This window comes from Cyanistes caeruleus, chromosome 4, assembly GCF_971803275.1.
Source record: "Cyanistes caeruleus chromosome 4, bCyaCae1.hap1.1, whole genome shotgun sequence".
Lineage (NCBI taxonomy): Eukaryota > Metazoa > Chordata > Aves > Passeriformes > Paridae > Cyanistes > Cyanistes caeruleus.
In genome coordinates this window covers 26,212,100-26,237,522 of record NC_141704.1, presented here as the reverse complement: position 1 = coordinate 26,237,522, position 25,423 = coordinate 26,212,100, and the positions used below count along the sequence as shown (strand labels likewise).

General features: G+C 39.8%; 3 protein-coding genes across 7 annotated transcripts in view; 2 read left to right on the top strand and 1 right to left on the bottom strand.

Moving 5' to 3' along the window:
• The window catches only part of LOC111931686 (uncharacterized), a 28,442-nt gene extending 25,262 nt beyond the window's left edge, over positions 1 to 3,180 (bottom strand). Inside the window, exons 1-2 of one of the 3 annotated variants that reach the window (XM_086887098.1) lie at positions 2,796 to 3,170; positions 1,642 to 1,674 (exon numbers count right to left, since the gene is read on the bottom strand). In XM_086887098.1, the coding sequence (XP_086743224.1) occupies positions 1,642 to 1,674; positions 2,796 to 3,008 (246 nt within the window). In that variant the 5' untranslated portion in view covers positions 3,009 to 3,170. Of the gene's footprint in view, positions 1 to 622 lie in introns of all 3 variants that reach the window. The other 2 variants (XR_015286273.1, XR_015286274.1) reach the window with 2 other exon arrangements.
• Positions 3,139 to 13,915, top strand: IFRD1 (interferon related developmental regulator 1). Of its 2 annotated transcripts, none has more exons than XM_086887092.1 (12): positions 3,139 to 3,681; positions 5,352 to 5,456; positions 6,412 to 6,493; positions 6,929 to 7,053; positions 7,350 to 7,507; positions 8,498 to 8,548; positions 8,643 to 8,821; positions 8,925 to 9,033; positions 10,371 to 10,505; positions 11,207 to 11,335; positions 12,328 to 12,423; positions 13,188 to 13,915. In XM_086887092.1, exons 1-12 carry the CDS (start codon positions 3,636 to 3,638, stop codon positions 13,275 to 13,277), a joined length of 1,305 nt encoding a protein of 434 aa, XP_086743218.1. In that variant the 5' UTR covers positions 3,139 to 3,635; the 3' UTR covers positions 13,278 to 13,915. The 2 variants fall into 2 exon arrangements, with proteins under 2 accessions (XP_086743218.1, XP_023786142.1); XM_023930374.2 differs by lacking the exon at positions 3,139 to 3,681 and adding an exon at positions 3,929 to 4,080.
• Positions 13,916 to 15,137: 1,222 nt separating this feature from the next.
• Positions 15,138 to 24,006, top strand: LSMEM1 (leucine rich single-pass membrane protein 1). 2 transcript variants are annotated; one of them, XM_086887097.1, is made up of 5 exons: positions 15,965 to 16,102; positions 16,674 to 16,855; positions 18,107 to 18,352; positions 21,405 to 21,542; positions 23,290 to 24,006. In XM_086887097.1, the coding sequence occupies exons 3-5, from the start codon at positions 18,226 to 18,228 to the stop codon at positions 23,475 to 23,477; spliced, it is 453 nt and encodes a 150-aa protein (XP_086743223.1). In that variant the 5' UTR covers positions 15,965 to 16,102; positions 16,674 to 16,855; positions 18,107 to 18,225; the 3' UTR covers positions 23,478 to 24,006. The 2 variants fall into 2 exon arrangements, with proteins under 2 accessions (XP_023786156.1, XP_086743223.1); XM_023930388.2 differs by lacking the exon at positions 16,674 to 16,855 and having other exon boundaries at positions 15,138 to 16,102; positions 18,104 to 18,352.
• The last annotated feature ends 1,417 nt before the right edge of the window (positions 24,007 to 25,423 follow it).

Below are 25,423 nucleotides of genomic sequence, written 5' to 3'. Positions count from 1 at the left end.
TGTGTGTCCCTCAGCTGGGGTGAAGCTCTTAATTAGACCTTTTCTTGGGGCCTTAGTCAGCATGTGCTCAAAGGCAGCTCTGCCGTGGTGCAGCTGAGTGACCTTGGATTAGAATGCTGCATGAAAAAGAGCTGTAAGAATTGAGACCCACCTGCTTTGCTCAAGAGCTGTGCCTACATTGAAGCTCTCCCTTAATCCTTGTCTCAGCTATGTTATGGGTATGACTGTGCCTGGCCCCACACACTGATTCAGATCCCGGCCTAACTGAGATGATTTTGGATCCTTCCATCACTGTGGGCTTGTCTAATGATGACCAGACTGGTGGCTGGTTGGTCCTGGTTATTGTCACTGAACCTGATTCTGACCCTGACTCACTGGCTTGGTTTTTCTGGCTTGATCTCAGACCTCCTTGTCACTGTGCTCACTGGGATGGTCACTGGTGATCTATACTCTTGGCTGAACTTCTAGCCACCACCAGAATTGCTTTGCTATTTTTGTTTGGGTGCTGTAGTACCTGCTAGGGAAGTCACTGTCATGCATACCTTACTATCACCCTCCACTCCCAGCTTGCCTTGCTACTCCATAAAACACTTTTCTCCAAAGGATGTCACCTCTCACCTACCACTGGCATCACTGGTGCCACTGGGACTGTGACACTCCTGACATCAGTAGTTCCAGCACAAGTCAGACAATAGGAACATGGATTGCTGACACCATGTGACTCTCCTTTTAGCCAAAGATTTTTGTTAGAAAGTCTTGAGCCAGCCTACTGGCGCCATGCATTCCTGCCAATAGGATAAATCAGGAGAATGGGCAAGAAGTCAGCAGTCAAGACAAAGAGCCTGTTCTGTCAGACAGACAGCAAAACTAAGCAGTGATACACAAGTCCTCTTGTGTGATCTCACTTAACTGTTCATCAAATAACCAGGGAATCACAATAACCCGGAAACATCATATTTCAAAAGCCCAAGTAAAATGCAAAGTGGTCATAAACCCAAAGCAATCACAAGTTTTTTTGGTTTTGTCACCTTTTGTAATTTATTCTAGTTGTCTAGCTCTGGCAACAGCATTTCATATTTTAGCTGTTGATTTTCCCACCTCATCTGCAGCATTCTCTCCTCTCCCTGTCTAGGGCACTAGCTCCACCTCTCCTGGCAACATCATCTTCAAGTATCCAAGGGCTATGATACTTAATTCTTCCAACTCCACCATGAGGTACCACTGGTGTTGCACCTGAGCTGCTAAACAGACATGCACAGTTTGGCACATTATTCAGACTGCCACACCTGCAAGGATTTCGGCATTGAACCAAATCCTTGCTGGCAGCCTCAGACTGTCTTGGTTGTGAGACACAGCTATAAGCTGGAAGGCAGAAATTTCAACTCTGTTGAGGCCAGTCAGCCTGCACCTTGTAATCAGTCTGTATATTATGAGGGTGAACATAGGAAATTGTCAGGACACAGCTGCTCTCACTCAAGCGGTGTTGGCATCTCGCAGCAGAAATACTCCCACCACACGTTTGCTTGGCTCCTATTGGGTGTTGTAGTGTGTTCAGGGCTGCTCCCTTGCTCTAATAATGTCTTGTGTACCCAAGAGTAGTTTTGCCTTCTGCATTTAATTGCCACTCCTTTGCCAACTTACCTGGAAGGCTGTCCTTTGCTCTAACAGTTCATCCTGAAGGAGAAAAGTTGTGCCCTTGAGACATTTATGTGTTGTCCTGTACAGATGCAGTACATACTGACTTCTCTCTCTTTTCTTCTTAAACAGCATGCTAAAAGACCTGGCTAAGCCTTTCAGAAATTTGAACCTCCCATGTCCAGGGAATTGTTCACCAAGAGTCTCATGATGTGCAGCAATGGAAAACATTGGGCTCAGGTACAGCCAGCTACCATTTTCTAGAAATAGACACTTCCAGCATTTCCTGACCCAGAATGCACAAACGGGGCACTAAGTCCTTTGTTTTTCATGTGGCACATATAGAGAATTGTTATGGAAGTTAACCTTTCTGGAAGTCAGTGTAAATACGTTTTGTACACAACAGAATTAAAACAGCATAATCACGATTGTGTCTTATGTAACTTTTCAGCATGTTCTGCAAAACTGCCTTCCCTTCCTCAAACACTGCAGTTCTGATACAGCCTAGCAGTGAACAATCACAAATATTCAGAAGCTCAGAAACATAAACCAATCTCTGTTTGGTGGTCAGGAAAGCTATTGTATTTCTATTAATTAATTAATTTAGTTATTTATTTGGTGTTTAGCAGAAAACATTAAAAAATAATTTTGGATTAAAAAACATAAAAGACAAGTCTCTAAATTGGAAGATACAATTGAAAAAACTTATTTCTGCATTGGAAGAAAATCTGCTACAAAGGAGTAAGGCATTTATCCAGCATATCTGCTTTTAAGTGAGGAGGCACACTTGTGATTCTGGGGTCCTCAGTACAAGAAAGACAAGGAGCTATAAGAGAGGGTCCAGTGGGGGCCCACAAAGATCATTTGGGGCCTGGAGCTTCTCTTTTATGAGGGGAGACTGGAAGCTGGGCCTGCTTATTCTAGAGAACACTGTCAGGGGATCACATTAATGCAGTAAGTATGGCAAAGGTGGGTGCTAAGAGGATGGTGCCAGACTCTTCCCAGTGGTGCCCAGTGTCAGGATGATGAGCAGTGGCCATACATTAACACACAAGACGTTCCCCCTCAACACGAGGAAGAACTTTACCGGTGGGGGTGCGCTGGAACAGGCTGTCCAGGGAGATCGCGGATTGTCCCCTCTGGGGACATTCAAACCCCACCTGGACACGCTCCTGTGCCACCTGCTGCTGGCAGGGGGTGTTGGACTGCATGATCATCACAGGTCCTTTCCAAACCAAACAGTTGTGCGATTTTGCAAACCCTTCCGGCATTCCCCACCTACACGGAGAGCAGTGCCGGCGTCGGCCCCGCACACCCACAGAGCTGCACATGGCCCAGCCGAGCTCGCCCTTCCCACTGCCAGCCGCGCACATGCCTCCAGGCCGGAAGCGGAGCCCAGCCGGCACGGAGGGACACGGAGGAACACGGAGGGACCGGGCACCAGCGGCGCGGCTTTGTCCCCGCCCCACGCGGCCTCAGGCGCCCCCAGCACCGCCCTGGGCTGGCGCCGGGGCCCGCCGCTCCCGGCGTGCACCGCGGCGCGACGCGCGAGGCGCCGCTGACGTCCCAGCCCCACCACTGGGCAGCAGCGCTTCGCGTCACGAGCTCGCGCTGCTGAGTCAGCGGCCCACCGCCGCAACGCCCGGCCATTGGCTGCGGCGGCGCGGAGCCCCGCCCCCGCAGCCCGGTGGGGCTATAAAAGCGGCTCCGGCGCCCCCTCCGCGCCTTTAGCCCCGGGTGTCTGAGAGGAGAAAGATGCATCGACTCCGCTCACGGGCCTCCACGGGGATTTTTGCCTTTGCCGCCGGTTCGCCCTCCGCCTGCTCTCGCCAATCACCCCCGCTGCCCCGGCCCGAGAAGTCAGCCTCGCAAAGGCGTTGGAGTAAAAAGCGCTCCTGCTCTTCCATCGGCTGATTGTCGCTGATTCCCGGGCGGGGGGGAGCAGAGAGACCGAGACCCGGAGAGGGGCCGCGGGAGCCGAGCCGAGCGCCGCTGCGACCATGCCCAAGCCTAAGAAGCGGGGGAGCAACCACCAGCGCGGAGCCGGTGAGTGTGGCCGGGCCGGCGGGTGGGGGCGCGGGGTCTAGACGGCGTTTCCCGTGGCCGCGGGATGGCCGCCCTGTCCGGCGGCGCCCCGCCTGCCCGCGGGTGGTGGGTGAGCCGCAGAGCGCGGGTGTGGCCGTGGGGCTCTCGCTGGCCGGGCCGGGGCCGGGCGGGTGACAGGAGCCGTCCCCGAAACCGCCACCTCACGCCGCAGCGCGCATGCGCCGGGGAGCCGGGGGGCGGCGGGCGCGGCCGCGCTGGCGCCGCCGGCGGCGACGGCAGTGCCCCAGGGCAGCGGCGGCTCGGGCGGCCCGGCCGCGGGTCCGCCCGCTGCTGTGGCTGTGTGTCACCGTGTCGTGCTCCGAAAGGCTGCTGAACCCCCTTATGTTTAACCTGAAATAGGTTGTTATAAAATAAGCGGTTTTCATACAAATGCGGAATGTGCATGTCTGAAGTGCTGATGCTTGGGGCAGAACAGAGGTTTTGTGGGGTAGTGAGAAGTTGCACTTCAGGCTAGCATAACTGTATGCAGTATCGTTTTCTAATATCAATTTTTAAGGAAGTGAGCGATTTATAGGTTGTTTCCCCAGCTGCTGTTATTTTAGTTTGTGAAGGGCTTGCTGTCGTTCTTGCCACTGCTGTTGAATCCCTGTTCGATAGCAGCAGCAAGAAGGTGGCCATGTGAGAGCGATGAGCTTCCAAGTTTGTTGGCTCGTGCATTAGCTGGTGGGGTTTTTTTGGGTTATGGTTAATGATACAAGTGGATACAGTTAAAAGCAGCAAAACTTCCGGAGTGTGACTAACTTCATTGGAAAGCATTTGGGCACTGATCCAACTGCAAGTTGATTCCGCCTAGATAAAAATAGATTTTTGGGGTCTTGGTAGTTAGGGAGCCTGCCTGAAGCTGATGCAATCTTCTAAATAATTTAGAAAAAAATAACTGAAAAAATAGAATTCAGAGTTCTGTAAATAATGTTTTGGGAACTGTTGGAGAAATAATAGATATGAAAAGAGAGGTGAACACTGGTAAAAATACTGATTTCTTCAAAAAGTCTGAAGTTGCTGCGCCAAGGCCTTCTTGTCCCTAAGAGGGAAAACTATCCCTTGTTGAGGCATTTGATGTTCTGGCTTGTAATTCAGTAGTAAAAGAGTTGGACATTGCTGATGCTGCACATACTACACTTAATCCCATAAATCCTGCATTGAGCTGGGTAATGTATGTTTGCCTAAAGGTTTAACTTCCACTGTCTTGAAGTCCCTCAAAATTAAAAAATAAAGGCCAAATGACAGTTTTTTTAGGTAGCTCATTCTAACACTTAAATTAACATAGACTTATTTTTAAAGCATAGTCACAGAAAACTGCATTAACGTGAAGCTGATTGTAGAAAGATCTTAAATGTACTGTAGGAAGTCAGCCAATACCTAGAGTAGGAATTGGACTGGTGCTAGGTGGGCCCTTCCTCACTATTCACAATGGATCTCCAGTACAGAGCCAACTATGTCTTTCAGAATAGGTGGGAGTAAAGGAACCAGCAGAGGATGGAAACATTCTTTCTGTGGTCAGGTCAGGTAGAATGAATCTACTTTGGGAGGATTCAGTTCTACTTTTGTTGCTCAGAACTTCCTTCTCTGTATGAGAAATGACCAAACTATTGTCTTCATCTTTCCTTAAGGTGGTCAGCCCAGAAATGTGCAGCCTTTTAGTGATGAAGATGCTTCAATTGAAACTATGAGCCACTGCAGTGGCTTCAGTGATCCTGCTAGCTTCACTGAGGATGGTAAATTCTTTTATTTATATATTTTCACCTTTTTAAAACATAAAACCTGAGCTGATTTAGTAGTTTTAAATAGTAGACTGTAAGTAGCAGTAATGAAATAATGACATAATGTTAGCACTATGTGACGGTTAATCCAGTGGCTATTGTTTTTGTTCGGCAAGAATATGCTCCAGGTTTGTGAAACTATCAGTTTATTTTCTGTTAGAATATAGATGTAGAGACAGTGAGATAGAGTGCTAATATAGAGACAGTAAGAATTTTAAGATGAATTATAAGACATGGACTTTTATAACAGGTTGTTGAAGCAGTAAGAGGTACAGAAGAGTTTAAGATGGGAAGAGTTATATTTGCCCATTTTGAGCTAGAGTTGTTCTTTGTCTCATTTATCATCTTTGCAAACTGGCATGCTCTCATGTAATTTTGTTGAGAGGAGGGGACCTGAAAGCCTGCTACAGGGGGATAACCAGGGAGCCATCTCTGGATATGGGCCACTCCTAACTGAGCTCCTGTTGCAGAGGTGTATGAGTTGATGCCATATAGAACAGGCTGCTTTGACTAACTGCATCAGCTGTGAGCATGTTGCTGGACTCCAGGGGTAGATGGAGTGGACTGGATGAAAATGTGTTGTTGACAGGATTGGCTGATGGTCATCAGATGGAGAAAATTTATGTAAGGCCTGGTTCACGCCCTCATTAATTCTTGGCATGTATAAGAAGTGGATCTAGAAACAGCACAAATGTATCAATCGGTCAGTTTTTAAAAAGCATTTTAGGGTGCAGTCTGGTTTAGTAGGTTTAACACCATTATGCTGTTGTGGTACTGAACAATTCTGTAGCAGTTGTCTATGTTATGCTGCTTGCTGCTTTCTTATTAATGTTAAAAACATTGTGCTGGAACTACTGTGTCTGCTAATGAAATGTGTATCTGTAGGACTAAATTATTTTTTCTTGAATAGGGCCTGAAGTTGATGAAGAAGCCACTCAAGAAGACTTAGAATACAAGTTGAAGGGATTTATTGATCTTACATTGGACAAGAGGTACAGTCTGCTTTGAAGAAACACATTCATATGTTGTTTTCTTGTTTTCTCTGATTTAATAAGGAAAACACACATCATAAATAAACATTTTTTGATGTTTACTGAGATTTTTACTCTGGGGGGGAGGACTTGTGGATCTAAATAAACTTTTTTCCTTCTACCAATTTTTTAGGATGGGTTAGACTTTCCTTTCATAATATATTGAAGCAGAGTGACTTTTTTTCCAGCCTGCAATACTACTGTGAACTCTTATCTCCAAACAAAATTTTGCTTCCCTTGAGTAAGGAGGCAATTCAGAGCATTTAATTTCTTCATGGAGATTCTGTGGATTACTCTACTATTGGGTGCATACAAATATAAACTACCATAAAGCAAAGGTGGAGATTTAGCTCATATGTGCTGATTTCAGGAGGTCTTCCTTCTCTCTTCTAACAGTGCAAAGACAAGACAAGCAGCCCTTGAAAGTCTGAAAAGTGCATTTTCTTCTAAAATACTGTATGAATTTATCATGGAAAGGAGAATGACTCTAACTGATAGCATTGAGCGCTGCATAAAGAAAGGTAATAAATATGCATGCTATTAGAAAGCAATTAATCCCTATGAAATAGCATATCGTTTAAAAGAAATTAAGACTGTGAATGTTCTCTAGTATTTTACAGAGTGCTTAATAATTTAGGTAACATTACTTTTTAAACTTAGGTGCCACATTTTAACTGTCCTAGGAAATTAAGTGAAATTATCTTCTATCTATTGGTTTTTGAATTTCCATTCAGATGTTTTCAGACTGTAATCTTTAAAAGATTAAAGGAGGAAGGCAGTGCAAAAGGTGATGGCTGATCACTGTGTTAATCCCTAGGTAAGAGTGATGAACAGTGTGCAGCTGCTGGACTGGCGTGTCTTCTGTGTGTGCAGATGGGGTCAGGAATTGAAAGCGAGGAGATTTTTAAGACGCTTGGTCCAGTGCTGAAGAAGATTGTCTGTGACGGAACAGCCAGTATCCAAGCCAGACAGGCTGTAAGTATGAAATGTTTATTTGCCAAGGAGGGACAGAGGGCTGCTTTTGACCAGCTCATTATTGTGTAATCCAGAACTAAAGGTTACCACATTAGTATGTACTCATATTGTTGACATATGCCCTGAATGACGCATGGCAGTTTTTCACTGGTTTAAAAAGTTCCAACTGAAAGTTGAACATGATTTTCTTCTTCAGCTGTTACATGTAGTGCTTTGTCAACTGTCTGAACTCACTGCAGTTCTGGGGGCTGATACTGGGGACCTAGAAAATACTTTCTCACTTTACCACTGAGTGATATATCCTTCCTGAATTAATTTTATTTTTTTCTTGAAATTTAATTTTATTAACACATGAGTGTTACTTAAGCATTTACATTTCTTTATATATATAGGAAATTTATGTACATATACATGTATATATACATTTTCATGTGCCCAACATACATGTACATGCTATATACATAAACAATACAGCTATATTACCGAAGGTATTTTTAATTAAAGTTAACTAGAATATGGGGCATAGGGAACAGATCTGCAGGAGAAGTTAGAAAGTTCCAGGAAAGGCTTTTCAAGGGCAGAGTTTTCATGCTATATAATTGTAATAGTCATCAGAAGGGGAAAATATTTCCCACAGCTGTGAATAAATATCATAGAGTTATCAGAATAATTTCTCCTTATGAATCTTAGTGAGATTTAAAATCATTGGGTGAAGAGTGGCACAAGTAGTTTTTTCAAGGGCTTTGTAAGCTATTTTAAAATAATACATGAAAAGTGAAGGCTTGGGAGTAGGAAGTACTGTAAAATCTGAGAATAGATGGGAATTTGGAGCAAAGTATTATGCAGAAGCTGAATTAAACAGGATTGGAGACTTCTAGTTTCTGCTAAGGTTTTAATCTCCAGATGTTAAATTTCAGAGGTCCTAAGTTTGAAAGTTTTGTCAACTGTAACTTTGTCAAATCCTGACACTTTTTTTTCTTTTCTGTCTAGTGTGCAACCTGCTTAGGGATTTGCTGTTTCATTGTGACTGATGACATTACGGTGAGGATGATTGATACCTTTCAAACATGGTAAAATGACAAGATGAAAGTGTGGGAGTCCTAAACCATTTCCATTATATTTTTCCCTCATACAGGAACTGTACTCTACTATGGAATGCCTGGAAAACATCTTCACAAAGGCCTATCAGCGAGATAGAGACAGTAATGGTGTATCAAGTACCCATAATACTGTGCTTCATGTCAGTGCTCTCTTAGCATGGACATTGTTGTTGACCATTTGTCCAATGAACGAAGTGAAGAAAAAAATTGAAATGTGAGTGTCTTTTGTGGAAAGTACAGTTTGTAATGACTCTTTATATGCAATGAAACAGTGTCACTAAAATTTAGATCTTAACGGAATATGACTTACTCCTTAGGCACTTGCATAAACTTCCAAGTCTGCTGTCTTGTGATGATCTCAACATGAGAATAGCTGCTGGAGAAACGCTAGCACTTCTGTTTGAACTGGCACGGGAAACAGATGCTGTAAGTAGATGTCAGCAGCTAAACCTTCTTTAAATGGGACAATGAGGAGGCAAATTACCTAAGTTGCATAGCACCCTGAATCTCAACGAGTAGCAAATAATTCCATGGTTTATATTCTTTCTAGTGAGTCTGCCCCAGTCTAAGTGGGTATAGCAATAATTTACAGTTGTTATTTTTACATTTAATTTCTGTCCTGTAAAACAGGACCAGTATAACAAAATGTATCAAATACTACTTAATAGCAAGTAGAAATATGGAATGCAAGATTTAAAACTAAATCTAACACCTGCTTTTAAAATGGAATGAAAAAGATGCCTCTAGAGAGATTCCAGGATGAAACAGCATTGTTTACTGTAGTGGGAACATTCATCAGATGCTTATGCAGACAAGTTTGAGTAATTCACAATCTGCACAATTCTGCTTTCACAGCCAAAAGTTTTGGAAGTGGCTGTGGAAGTCAACTTTGAAAGGAAAAAAAATAAATGGAAGCCACAACTTGATCCTTTATTTGGTCATGCTGACCGCAAGTAATTAAAATCTTAAAATGGATTAGCAAATGAGGCTCTATTCACTACAGTATCTTTTGTTCTATTGAGGAAATGCCCTTTTAATCATTACAGATTATTCACATTGAATCTTAAACAATTCAGATTAAAAATACTTGATGTATTTGACTTTGACCAGTTCCATTCAGAAAGCTTGCGGTTAGTTCACTCTAGTCAGTTGACATGAAAAAATGTTCAGATTAAAAAAAAAACAACAAAAACTTGTTTTTACATAAGTTTGCATACATTCTTACTAGTCCAGGTGAACTACTGCCAAATTATTAAATGGAGTGGAAAAAAAAGTACATATATATATGTAAAGCACATATTAATTTATATAGCGAATAACACTAAGCTATTTATAACAGTTTATTTAAAGTGTTTGGTTAAGCATTTAAAAAAAAACCCCCAACATTCTTCCTAATTTCCCAGTCCATACAAGACTTGCAGCTAAATATTCCATAGTGTCAGTCTAATGGTGTCTCATGGTTTGCCTCCAGCAGCATGAATCTTGCGTTAACAACATTAAAGTGCCCTCAATTTGTTGGCAGGAGTAGTTCAGCTGGTCTGTTAAACAGTTTTGAGTCCCTTGCAATTATGGACTGAAAGAAAATTGGCAGGTGTATATGCGCACTGATGGAGCTGTATGGTTCACATGGCTGGCCAAAATAAAGAAGTTGTAGAGATCTACCTGACCAAAATTTAGAGATCCATTTTCTTTTTTGTGGGAAATGAGGTGAAGGCTGTAAAACAAACTAAAACCTAAAAAAAAAATATTTTTTTGTAACGTAGGATTTCTCTTATGAAGATATGGACCTTCTAACAGAGAAACTAAGAGCTCTGGCTACTGATGGAAACAAGCACCGGGCCAAAGTGGATAAAAGAAAGCAGCGATCTGTCTTCAGAGATGTTCTACGGGCTGTTGAGGTGATTCTTTTATCTTTGTTACAATCTAGACCTTCAAAAGACATAGTGTACAATTTAGTAAAAACAATATTATTAAACAGAATTACTGTGTCAGTTAAAGAAACAAGAAAAAAGCTACTTTGAGATTTCATAGTCTGATCACATGTGGAATAGAACTGCTTTTTTTCTTTTAGGAATGTTGAACAAAGATAATGGGAATAGTTAAGCATCACGGAAGCTAAGGAGAAGGCTTGGCATGATTAGAAGTCACCTTTAGGATTCTTCCTGTAGGAGGATCTGAGTCACCTATTAGCACTTGTTACATTCCACTGTCCCAAGTGTAGCTACTCTTATCTGTAAGGTAGAGACTAAAATGAGGCTTACAGGCTGACTTAAAGGTGACTTCTGCACTCAGAACTGCTTTTCCTGGAGGTAAATGCAATTCTTGGAGTAATTTTAAAGATTAAGGTTGAGTATTTGTTTTTTAAGAAGGTTTTCAATCATGAAGAATATCAGCTTCAAGTTCTACATGAGATTTAGGTATGCCTCTGCCTTATGAACAAATACCATCTGTAGCATATGTATACTATGTTATTTGGAAGGTTTTTGGATTGCCAAATTTATCAGTGAAAATAAAGTCTGCTGAGCTCTGTAAAATTCCTAGTACAAAAGGCTGTTTCAATGAAAATGATTAGATGTTGTTTCCTTTGATTTTTGCATAGGAGCGTGACTTTCCTACAGAGATGGTGAAGTTTGGACCTGAGCGCATGTATATTGACTGCTGGGTTAAAAAACAAACTTATGAGACGTTCAAGGAGATTCTGGGCTCGGGGATGCAATATCATTTGCAGGTGAGCTGCTCTTTGACACTTGCTCAGACTGTTGCTCCCTGTCTGGCTTCTTTGATGTAATTCAGTCTGAATTACAAAATCCTGAGTAGAACTTAGTGAAGTGACGAGCTTTGCATTTGAGCTATTAAAAGATAGCACTTAAAAAAGTAACTACAGTGAGCTAGAGTGGTCTGGATAAGCTGCTTCTGAGTTGTAGCCTGGGTGTGCTAGCTTAGTAATCGACTTCTCTAAGAAGTAAGAAATTTAAGCTGAATATCTTTAGCTTCGGGGTTTTTCATGAATCTTTATGCTCTCTTTCAGCAGAGTGGTATGGTCATCTGTCTGCTATAAAGCTGCATGCCTCCACTCTTCCTATTCAAACCTGTCAAAGAAGGCCAAAGTTTTAGTAAAAAATAATGAACACAACTATTGCAGCCTAATGATGGCAGCATTCCAGAAGAGAATGCATAAATCTTTATCTCTGTTCTGGGAACTGCTTGTTTACTAGTCATCTGTTTACAAATGTTACAGAAGCAGGGGCTATAGCTTAGGAATATATGCTCCCAAATTGCTGTGATAATCATGGGGTTAAATTCTTCAGTCCTGTGTTAATTGAATTTCTGTGTGACTGAGGGAGCTGAGGCATGTAGCAGCTTTTTCAGTTTTTTCAAGTACTACTTTCACAGCCAGATATTTTAAAACTGGTGTGTTGTGAAACCATACAGGTCTGTTCAGCTGCCTGATATTGTGTAGAACAGAAGTGTCTCATTTGCTGGGACAAAAATATCAAGGAAGGCAGGAGGAGCTGTCTGTCTTCTCAAGGTGGCAGTTTTTGCTTTTAGCCTTATTCTGGTGAAGAGGAGGAAGTATTCTTGACTTAGTTACAAAAGGATAGCAGCAATTTGACACACATCTTAGTATTTCTTACTGGAATACTTGATATTTTACAGTAGTCAACTCTAGAGACTTGATATAGAGGGGAAGCTGATAATTTGATGTGTTTCTTGTTTCAGTCAAATGACTTTCTTCGGAATGTGTTTGAGCTTGGTCCACCAGTAATGCTGGATGCTGCCACCCTTAAAACAATGAAGATATCCCGTTTTGAAAGGGTATGTTATTCCACCTTTATGAATTTTCTTTACTTCTTACTCTAATTACTTCTGCACTTCAGAAGCTGTCATTGTTAACATTTGTCACTGTAGTTCTAAGAGTGCCTCATATTGTCCTGAATGAAACCCAGCCGTACTTGTATGCATCTGTGAGCTCTTAGATTTTCTGCTGGGTGTGTGTCTGTTTCTGTGCTTTTTCCAAGGGGTCTGAAGGTTGTGGTTGCTGTTGGGTTGCTAGATTCATTCTCCACGCATGTGAAACTTGTTCTCTTCTGAGAGATACATGTTTTTGGGGAGGGTCCCACAGGAAACTGTGGAAACAGAATCTTTATAAAGACTGTATCCCAAACTCTGCAGTATGAAATGGACACTAGGAGGTTGGCCTTGTTTTGTTGATTGTGAATGCATTAATCCTGCATATAATTTGGGGAATGGTGTTATCAAGTTTAATCTGGGGGTAAGTGTAGCCGTAGCCTACATAGTATCTGCTTGATATTTAAGACTGACTGGCTTCCAGAACTGCTCATAGCTCAGCATTTCTTATACAGGCCAAGTTTCTTTTAAATATATATGTCTGTGTATATATATATACTAAAATTAGCCTTTGGTTGCAAAGATAGCATACTATAAATTTCAAAAGGCCTGTCAGTTTACTTCAAAGATTAATAAAAGGATATTTTCATTTGTTTTGTAACATGAAAAATCTCTCAAGGGCATAAGCCTTTTGACAATATGTAATTATCTTTTCTTTTTTTATTTTGTAGCACTTGTACAACTCTGCAGCATTCAAGGCTCGGACAAAGGCTAGAAGTAAATGTCGTGATAAAAGAGCAGATGTGGGGGAATTTTTTTAGATTCCCTTTCAATGGCGTTCAATTTTCATAATTCAAATAAATTTGTAACATTTGAATGAATTTTTTAATTTGTGTAGTCAGTTTGAAGTTGTGCACGGCTTTGTTACATAGTCTGTAAATATAATGCATGCTGTTGCTTAGTTGCATATACATTGTATATAGGTTGATGTAACATTTGGTACAGGGATACATTATATTACCATGCAGTAGCCCCCCCCCCCCCCCCCCTCCTAGCTCCAAAGGTTGATTATGGTGTAACTGGTGCATTAAATGGGGTGGATAACTGTACTCAAATGCTGTGTGTTGGATTGGATCCTTTATATAAAGGTAAAGGAATTCATTGACCAAGTGTTCTGGTATGAATGTGCTAATATGGAAAGATGACCATGTCCATGTGGAATTATTTTAGTAACTTTTTAGAAGTCTTCAGTGGTAGATGGACAAGAAATTCCTATGTAAGTATAGCTTCCTCCTGACAAGGGACAATGAAGTTCAGTAACTTCCACTGACAGTCAGATACTTATTGCAATTACAAATACTTGCCTCCATGTAAAATAAAAGCAAGATTCTTGTGTTCTGAAATTGAATATTTAATTTTTGGAATAAAGATGTTTCTCACTGCTGGCTCTCTGTAAAAATAATTATTATTTTTATAAATAATTATATATGAATGAAAAGCTGTAACACTGGTAAAACCTAAAGGTTGAAAGGGATGGGTTTGTTTATTTGCTGGTTCAAACATGTGCTTGGGGTATTCCCAGTGCATTAGGAGATAGTACATGCAAGTCTACCTTGCCCTGTTTCAAAGGTGTCTCATACTTGTCTGTGGTCTGCACAACAGCCTAATCTTGATTTGTCATTGCTTCTCCAATGGTCAAAAGTTTCCTGGTTTTGGTGCTGTGGAACACGTCCTCTAACTTAGAGGAACCATTCTACCTTCCCTGTTTTCATCGTGTTGAAAACTACTCTTTTAACCTCAACTTCTAATTTTATAGGACTGAAATGTGCCAGTAACAGAACTGTCTTAGGAACAGTGGGTGGGGAGGTGTTAAGTTACTAAAACCTAGATGGATGGAGCTTCTGAATCTGAAGATCTATAAAAGTGCTTGTTCAAATAAACATTCTTAAAATGTTTAGCAGCAGATCAAGTAAACATTGCATTGAAAACAGCACTGCCCCCTGGAAACTGTTGCCTGCTCTGATAAGGGAGGGTTGGGTTTGGGGTGGAGGGGTTGGTTGTGGTTTTTTTCCCTCCCAGTTTCTGATTACAGCTGACCCTATTCCAGAAAGTCAGTGCATACTAATGAGTTGTACTTTGTACTTTACCCTCTTTTTTTCACCCTTCAAATACTCCCCTATGTAAGAACTTGTTTGGCTTGCAAAACTGATCACTTGGACTACACAAAACTGATGATGAACTCATGTCAGTGTCATCCAAGCAGAGAAAAACCTGATCCTTGAACGAGTTGAGGCTGTGTGCCTGTACTTGCCCAGCCCAAGACCATTCCCTTTAAGCTACACTGTTCCCTGGAGCCAGCTGTTGTTTCCTGTGGATTCTGCATAGTCACCTTTGGTGTCCTTTGCCAGGCACTTCTGACAGCTTCCTGTCCCGAGTTTCTGCAGCACCTCCTGACAGGGGGCCAAGCAGGTGCTTGCTCTTTTCCCACTTCCAGTGTAGCTGCCACACACGGTGACCCACGTGCCTTCCAGGGCTGTTGCAGAGGTGGCTCTTCCGCAGCCCTGCAGCCATCCTTTGGGTTTGTGCAGCTCTTTTGAAGCTTAGAACTGGAGAGGCCTGGGTCCTTCTCTTACATTTATATTGGTGTCAGGAGTTTTTGGGGTATGGAAATCACACTTGGGTTTTTTTTTTTAATTCTGGCTTACACATCCTTATTTGGAGGGAGGACTTCCAGGAGCCTTCTACAGAAAGGGAGCAATTCTGAGCAGCAGAACATGGCAGCTTAGGGTCGGAAATATGAGTCAGACTCATTATTCTGTTGTTTCCTGAGAGATAAATGTGTTTATGGGCAGTTTAAAGGGATTCAGAATTTTAGATATGGGAGGGCTTCAGAAAGGATTTGTTGTTTTGAGCTGCAGTCCTGTCTGTCAGCTGCGTGTCGATACAGTGTGCTGTAACACTGCCTTCTGCAGTGTCAGCAAGGGAAAAGGTGATCAAAAGAACTGTCAGAAAAGCACCAATTGCACTACTCACCACCAGTTCATCAGAATTTAATCTTTGAACAACTAAGTATGTCAGACAAATTCGTCCACCATATAATACTGTTCCATTTGAATTCATAAAATATATGGGAGAAGGGGGGAAAAGACCCTGGTTTTTCTAGTCTGTGACTTTAAAATACTTATGACTGCAATACTGTAGATATGACTCTGCTGCATAGCAAACTGGTTACGCATAGCTACAGTGTCGCAGATATGACTCTTCAGCATGGCAAATGCATTTTAGACAAGCACTAAACCTGAGAGGTTTAGCACTAACCAAAAGGTTAGCGAAATACTGATCATCAGTAACAACCCTCATTCTCCATGATGGGATATTATCATGACTCCAATATAATAAAAAAGAGCTGTGTATGTGCTGATTTCAGTTTCAGCAGATCAGTTTTGTGAAGTGAGTATACTTAGCCACGTTGAACTCTAAATATAGACTGAAAGGGGCAGTCTGTTTCATAGCTATCTTTATGGGTACTGCAGCACTCCACAGCTTCCTATGGGACTAAAAGTAGAGAAAGGAACTTCAGAACAAGTTTTCTTCACATGATTTTCACTGGCTGATTTCTTCCATACTGGCACATTACCTGAATGTTGTAAGTAGTGTTTCATTTTCCTGTTTCTTAACTTTTTAGATTTTATTTTTTTTCTGTTAAGAACTTTCAGTGTGTTCTCATTCTAAGTTTTTCTTTTTACTGCAACAACTTAAGAAATTTAAAAGTTGCATGGGGGAAAAAATTCTTTAGGCAAGGTGAAAGTACGAGATAAAGTGAATACAAAGGTCCCAATGTTTAGATTGGTTTGTTGGGAAAATAATCAAAACTTTTGTCCAGTGACACTGATGTTTTATCCTTTTTCCTTTGGCATGTCAATGGAATCAAAAAAATGTAATATAAACTTTTTTGAATTAATAATGGTAATCTTCATTGTGTTTACATGTGCAAATACTTAAATAATTAGTAGCAAGTGCAGAAACATATAATTCATAATACTAATGAATCAAAGGTACTTGCATTTATTACAGCTCAAGTTGTTAAGAAGAGTCTTCCCTGAAGCTGCAGGGAGGCATTAATCAAAATAGAGAAACAACTGCTCTTCGCAATCCCAAAAATAACCATTAGCCTTTGTGCACAAAGTGGTAACTTTCAGCACAATGTTCAAACACAGGGCTCCATAGTGATTGCGTTGGCTGAGGATGTGCAAGTGGGGAGACAGCAGAACAGAGCCACCTCTGGTGGGACGTGGCTCACAGACTGCTGCCTGGTACCATGTCATGTTCTAGAGGAAGGACAGCAGGCACAGCCCTCTGTCCAGAAGTTACTGCTGCACACCTAAAAATCATATACTAGGTAAGGTTAACCCCTATTATGCCAGCTTTTCTGCATTTTCTTTGTGCTTTGAAGCAACACTTCTGAACAGAGAAAAAAAAAATAGTTGTTTCTTTTCTTATGGGGCGTTAAAAAGAAATGAAAGTATCTATATAGTCCTGTCAGCCTCCACTAGCAGGAGAACAAGCCCCGCTGTCCCGTTGTCAGGATTGGTTTCAGTGCTTGGTCTTCAGACTTACTGAGGCTTATTGAATGTCTACTTTCTGCTTAGATTTGGGGGAATTACAACAATCTTCTGCATTTGGTTCGATGAGGGAAGGAGTGAGTATTGACTGCAAACCATCAGGGCTAAAATTTGAGGTTTTTAATTTGTTATATTAAGAAGCTGGACACACTGTGTTCTGTATTCCTCGGAGAGGAAGAGAAGGTTCAGAAGCATGTCAAGAGGACAGTTCAACCCATCTAGGATTCAGAAATCACCCTTGGGTGCTTAACACATGTCATCAAGAAGGTTTGCATCCCATGAAGTGCTGATTTATGTTGGCAGATAAAATTGAACTTGGGAGCTTTATAAAACACTAAATGGATAAGATGCATTCTACTCCAAATTTAAACTAATCTGTGGGGGCTCCCTCTGTACTTTCACTAGCAAGAAAAATGTACATTTAGGCTGTCATTCTAAGGTGAGAAAGATATATCTTAGAATAAGAGGGATATTATCTGGAATAATGTGTTTTTCTTCAATAATTACAGAGGGAGTTTTCAGTGACAATTGTAGACAAACATGCCTACTTAGGGTGTCTGCATCTCCTTATAGCTAGAAGTTTCTAGCTTGTTTCAAAAGACATTTTTGCTATCAGAGTAGTGTAAAGAAAAGCAAAAGACTGATAAGAAATAATGTGCAATACATAGAAGCCACTTCCCTAAAATTGCTTATTTTCTATATATAATCTTCTTTCAAAACTATTTATATTAAGGATCATTCACTGAGTTCATGCACCTGGACTCTACAGTGAAACTGTTTTTACTAACTGAACCTCCTGCAGTGCCTTTTTTAAAGCAAGGGGTATTAGTCTGAAGAAAAAGCATTTTAAATTTGTCCAAAACTGTGTGAAGTAGAACTGCATTACAAGACTACTATTTTTTGTTCCATTTTCACAAATAATAATTTCAGTGATATTCTAAGGTGTATAAACAGACTCTTGTTGCTTATTTCTGCATTCATACCTGCTTTCCCTGTCTTATCTCTCAATTACTTGATGCTGAAAGAAGAGGACCTGAATGACATCCTTTCTGGAAGTGTTAGTGAAGGTCTGGCTTTCACTGTGGTCGGGATCTCACACCAAATCTTACCAAGTACTCACCGTATCAAAGGATAATATACTAAGACAATGGAGAAGCCTCCCTTGGAATTTAACCTGCCTGATACTCATGAAGAAGGAAAGCTTTATGTAGTTGATTCCCTAAACAACCTAAACAAGCTAAATGTTTGCCCAGCTGAATCCCAGCGTTCACTAGGTATGTATGATAGGTGATCTGTGGATTTCTATATATACAATATATAGAAATACTGTGTGGTCACTGAGGCAACAGCCTAAGAGGCCAATAAGTATGCCAAGCTCTGTACTGAAAAATGTATGAAAAAGATTGAAAATGGCATAATTTAAATCAGACAATGATTTAGCTGTCTCTGCTCAGTATTTCTGCTTTAGGTTCCTGAAAATCCTTCCATTTAGTTAGGGATTTACTGTCCAACCTGAACTTATCTTCCATTTCAGTTGGGATTTATGAGGTGATCACTTGCAGGATAATGTCTCTATAGTAATGTCCAATATACACCTACTAAGTAAATAGCATCATAGCTCTTCCCAAGCACTAAAATTCATATCTGGCAATAGAAGCACCTGAGAATTTCTGTTCATTCCTTTAAGACATATTTCCTAAGAACTCAAACCACTTACCTGAAATATCCTGTGAAACATTCAAGCATTTTACTCTCTGGACTTTCTTTACTTACAGTTTCAGTTATGGCTCCCAAATTTCTACTGATTTGATAAGGTTTTGCCTTTGATTTCTCACAGCAACAAGAATATTTTCACCTGGCAATAGCTACAGTTTGAGTTCTTTGTGACATGAAAATATCTTAAAACCTGGAGGTCTTCAGCAGCATTCCACATAACAATATTTGAGTCTGCTTTTACTTACCTTATTGTAATGGCAAATTGAAGTGAAGAAATTTATAGATCAACAGCTACGTTGGAATGTGTTTTGAGGGGCCATAACCTAATCATGCTTCTAGTTATGGGTCTTAAATGTTTTCTAATGACTTCTGTTTCCAAGTCCCCTAACTTCTCCTAATCCAACTAGCTTGAGTGGTACTGGTTTCTGCATTTAACGCAAACATTTTAGACATAGAGTACTAAATTCTCACATGCAGATTATCTTGACATTGTCTCTTTTACACATAGAAAATAAGACAATGATGTACATAAATTTTAATTTTAAAGAAACTCGGTGTAACTGTTCTGCTTTCTTTTGCAATTTTACTGGACCGTATTATTGACTTTTCGGGTAAATATACAGGGTTCTGTGGAAACATATGTGATTCTCTGGAATAATCACATTCATGCCCTTCCCTACATTTCACCATTAAAAAATAGTAGTTTATTAAGTATTTTATTCATAAATTTATAAAACCCTTTGACTCCTTCTAGGATTACACTTTTAATGTAGCTTTTAAGCTTGGAGAGCCTGTAGATATCTCATCCTGTCAGCTACCTTACTCAGCAGCATAAACTAGTTCTCTTGCCAGAAAATCACAGATATGTCAAAAGCTGTTTAAAATGTATATACTGTTTGGTTGTTTTAGTAGAAGCCATGCAGTAATTTCATGTTTTAGATGATAAAAATTCCCACTGTTTGCAGTTTGACAAGAATGTGTGCTCACCAATCCTCACAACACTGCAGCCTGGCATGCTCAGCCTGATTAAACCGTAAGAAGCATTCATCAGGCAGAGTGAGCTCAGAGCACTTTTGAGACCACTATTGATAACTTAGGATGCCTGGCAGGCAGCAGTAGCAGGCCCTGCCCATCCCTATTATTCTGATTACAAAGCAATATTGGTGCAGACACTTAGTGTGTGGTACATTTGTTATGAATGCTAAGGGAGTAACAAGAGAACCTCAAAGGACAAATAGGAAAATATTTCAGCTTACTCATGGACAGGAGTGGGTTAAACAAAATAAAGAAAACCAGAGATATTCCCTGAGATCTACCAGCTCAGTGAATTGCTCAGCACTAGGTAGGGTCATTATTAAAGTGCTATAATGGCATATACAGCCTTTCCTCAGCTTTATCATTACAGGCTCAGTTGCAAAGATCTCAGAGATTTCCACCAGCTAAAACAAGAACGTGGTCTAGAAATACATTTTTCACAGATGCACATGCTACTCTCCCTTTCAGAATGGCAAGACACCAATTACAGAAGGATAAATTACAGTAATTTGCATGTAATTTTACTATGTATGAGACTGACACCAAAGTGAAATTACATTAGCTTCCTCCTCCCTTCAAGACAGAAAATAAACCCAAATCTTTGTAAATTATTGCAGTAGTACACAAACTTAAGATTAACAAATCTGGCTCAAGTGTAAATTTTTTACATTCACAGGAATTTCCTCATGGGATTCACTTGACTTGATATCTTTGGGGCTTGCTGCCACCTCACATTGATTGCAACTGTTTCTATGAGACAAACTACTGACTTTCCCTATATATGTGACACATTCTTTAAAAAGCAATGAACTGGCTTGTTAAGCTGATTCAAGATCAGCATTGCAAGTGCCTTTCCTTTTCCCCCTCATTCTTCCTGTGCTTAAAGGACAACATATGTAGTCCATACGATAGCCTGTTCTACTCTTGACAATTGCGAGCATAGGTACCTCATTTTTTACTGGAATGAAACCAACAAATCTTAAAGATGAAGGATATTAAAAACATTTGTTTTAAGATAAAACAGTCAAGACCTACATTGATTCTATCCAACATGAGGAGCTTAACTGAGATGTTTACTTTGGGAAATTAATTGTCCCAGGGATACTTCTCATTAAACAGAAAAAGAAGCATATCTAGAGGATGAATGTGTACGTTGGTTTTCAATATGAATTCCTCTTTCATCCCTTTTGAAAAGGTTAAATGCAATCAAGCCCTTACAAAGCTGCCTGATGAAAACTTCATTGCAACCTTTGTATGTGTAAAATGGCTGTAAAACTCTAAATGGTAAAACAGGTCAACTTCAACAAAACACTGTACTTCAGCAACAGAAACATTTTTGTTGAGTGTGTTCTAACAACTGTAACAGATGCATAATTTTTTTTATATTTCCAAATTCAAGCTGAGTTCATAAAGTTGATTTCTTCCATTTTCATAAAATATCACAGGAAATAAAATCTGTTGACTAAATATATGATGTATCCTGCGTCATTCCATGAAGCCAGAAGCATTTTTTCATGCTTATCCTAACCAACCTTGAAAAACTGTATCACTAAATGATTTGTCATCTCTTAACAGATCAGGAAGAGAACACTGGTGGTACTGGAGAAAGCACTGGAGGGAGCAACACAAGAAACCAGCATTTGTTCTTCGGCATCTTCATTCTTACTTTGGTCGTCAGTTTGGCGCTTGTTTCATTTGTAATATTCTTAATATGTAAGTAAACCAAAGAGTAGTTCTTAAAAATATAGGGTCGATTGCAAAAAAGAATTTTGCTGAAATGTGTCATGCTACCTTATAACGTTCTACTCCTGTATTTGCATGGTCAAAGGCTTTGGCTGGGCACTGGATCGTGTTCCTAGGGGCAGAAGCACAGGCAAAAAACACTCTCTCAGGGCTAAAAGGCACAATTTTATTCTTAGTGCAAAGGATTTGTGAGCTTCAACATCTATGAAGAATTTACCTCAGCAGCATTGTACTGTGTTGCTAAAAATGCTGACTGGAAATGAAATTAAAATTTAAGGGTAATTGTATGGCAGTGGATACTTTGGCAATGTGCCTTCCATTCATTTCCAGATAAAACTCAGTATTGGGGTCATTCCACTGAAACTGGAATTCCACCCAGGCTAACATTTAAATCAGGCTACCTGAAGCAAGATCTGACCCTTTGTCATCAAAGTACTGACTGGAAATTGATTTGGAACTAAGAAGGTCTTAGGCATAAGAAAAAGAATTAGACATTTATCAAGATTTGCATGTAGCATTGAGTCTGTAGACACAATTACTGTTCCAACTTTTAGGACTGATCAGGCAGGTTTAGCTAAAGACATGGCTGATTAATGGAATTGTTGTCATCTTGGGGTTTTCTGAGATAATAATATTGAACAGAATCTGAGGTGCATGATTTCAATTTATAAGTCTATTTTGAAAGAATTGGAACCCATATGAAATCAAGATTTCTTATATCCTGTAGTAGGGAATTTGCTGAAACATAAAGAAAATCCTGATTATTCTTCTAGGCCAGGAAATTCTAGTCTTGATTAAATTTTTTTACAGGCACTCAAAGAAATATCAGACAAGTAAAGAGCATAAAGTAGATTTTAAGTAACATGATTGTAAAATCCTAGTTTAAATATCTCATACTTGAATTTCAGATTTATTTAACATGGAGCTGCTAAAAGTAGAGACTTGATATAGAAAAATTAGGGTTGGGTTGCTCTTGTGGGAAAAAAATATAAACTAAAGTGAAAAACTTTGTTACAAGAATTAAAGCAGTTTGATTTGTCTCAGGCTGGTGGAGGCCTGTGGCTTTTGATACCAATTTCCAGTGGTGTTTCAGTTTATGTTACAATGTTTTTTTAGATACGTACAGGTATAGTGTGTCACATAATCTGACATGTTTGTAAACCACATGCATAGATTTACTTAGCATTGCCTCTATGAAATAAACTTCAAAACCCATGGGTAAATTTTTTTAACTTCAGAAGGTCAAAATAAAAATAGCTCCAAAAGTGCATATTGTGCACTTTTCTGCAAGTGTGCCAGAGAAGGCTGGCCTTGAAATGCCAGTATTGGCAATAATTTTTTTTTAATTTAAAATAAAAACATATGCACATACTTAACCACAAATTGGATTTTGAAGTCCCTAAATAAGATATTTCCCTGTGGACACTGGTGGAAATGCTCCTGAAAACTGCAAAAATTATCTGAGCCATATATGATTTTATTACTCTGCACTGAACTAAAAAAAGAATCCAGCAAACAAGCAAAAAATAACATAGTGAGCAGGTAAACCCACCAGATGTATAACTAACTTCTTATTATTAAGTTCTGCAGTTGTGTTCTTTTTAAATATTTTTAGTCATCATAATTCCTTACAAAGTCTCGCAGAAATACAAGTGAAGGTAGTGATGCTCTTGACTGAAGTGTTGCCAATTTAATATGGTACATTTTCCTTTTCAAGTTCAAACTAGAAATGAGGTGGACCAAATATCAAGCAGACTACTATTTGAAAAGAAGAACATAGAAGAGCTGAAGAAACTTAACAATATTATATTAAAGCATCTGAATCAATCCAGAATTAAGGAAAAGCCTTCTGATCTTCGTGCTTACCACTTTACCCATGCTGAGCTCAAAGTCCCTGGAGAATAAATCTTCTTTGGAAAGGAATTCAGCAAATTCATAACTCAGATATTTTCACATATGGCACACAGGTTGCTGAAACATTTCTGGAAAAGATAGCTGAATGAAAAATAATAGAAAATAGTACTTTATCCTGTTTTACGTGGACATAGATTTGTAATACTAAGCCCATATGATTCTCAATAAACAATGGATTGTCAGTTTGGGGCAAGATTTCCAGATTCCCCCTGCATTGTAAACCACAGAGGTCAGGACCTAGTTTTATTTTAAATGTAAGTGAATGACCACAGAAAATCACGAGTTCTGTTCACATGATTCCAGCATGACCTTGTTCACTTAAGCATTCTTCTGTTACCTTTGTACAAGCTTTCTGTTTGTTTCTATTACTATTTGTATTTAAGGATAACTTCATATTTCATAACTTATAAATAAATCTATATCTGGTCTAGAGTTTTGTAGCTTTCCCTTCTGTGCATATAAATATACTGATATGCTATTGTTTTTGTGGAAAAAAAAATAAAATCAAAACCAACACAAATTTGAATAACAACAATCCCTTTCATAAAATGCCATAATCATCCCAAATTTGTATTGACAGAGTGAGTGTCCTATTGCCTTACATGGAAAATGTTTTTAGAGGACTCAGTCTGGTAATGTCACAGCATCATCACAGCCACTCTATCTCATAGCAATGCCAATACACTGTACTAACAATTTTCAGGTGAAAACCAAATGTTTTTATGAAGAGATGTGGGGACAATACTTCATGTTCTTGTATTCTGCCCAATAGTTGCTGCTGCTCGCTATCAGAGAAGGGCCAGATGAAATATGGTTGGGACCTTCAGGATTTTAATATTGAGTGATAGATCAGAGGCTAAAAGCAGCCACCCTCTCTGAATTTACACAATTGTGGAGACAGACACCTGAAAGTGTGATCACATAAGGGACTGCTGGCTAGCTTTGTCATTTTTAATATTCAGAACCTTCTACTGAAATATACATTAAGAAGGCACCTCCATAATCATGCAATAAATTGGTTACTCCCACCACGACAGTGGAATGGCAGCTGACACTATGGAATATGTCCAGCATCTTCTTTTTTACTTAAAGTTCTCATTCTCATCCAATTATTTCTTACGTCTTCTGGACAGTTTTACAAAAACATTAACCAAAGTCAACAGCTTGTCTTCTTTTCCAGAATTCATGATAGTTCTTTCTGTGATGACTACTTTGTTGTCTGCAACAAAGTGAAGATCTAAGTCCAGGGGAATTTCTTGGTACCGCTCTACCTAGATTTGCCCACAAATTCTATTCCTGCTCTTATGAGTGCATTGCTTAACGCCTATGTTTTACATCACTATGTTTCTATTTCCTGATTTTTATTTTCCTGATGCATTACTGTCAAGTTATTCACATGAAAACAGTGAAGATTGGTTTCAAGAGTTTATTATTCCTGATGTTACTTCCCAGCTGCAATTTTAGTTATCTCCTCTGGACATCACTAGTAGTTATTACAAAGGTTACTAATACAGCTATCAGAGAATATCAGAGAATGATAAAAATAAGTGTAGAAAACTTGTAAGGAAAGGAACCCGGAAAGTCTAACCCAAACATCTTTCTGTAGATGCTGTTAAATGATAAAAGGTATCTTAAGACTAAAATCATGACACTGGCAATGTTGCTTCTCTGTTCTTCTCTGAGCTATCACCTGCCTTTTAGTGACAGTATTAATTTCTCATCTCTCCCACTCCCATTGTAGTTACTGTTACTGCTCTCAAGCTCCTGCCTTGCGTTAACATACATCCATACTTGTGACCCAGGGAGAAACACTAGTATTTGGCACTCAGCATATCTCAAATGTGGATTTGTTGCATCCCTCATTGCAATTGCAGTTATCAGAGCAGTCTGTGGTCCACTAGAAACTGATACCAAGAGCCAATAGACATTTTATTTCT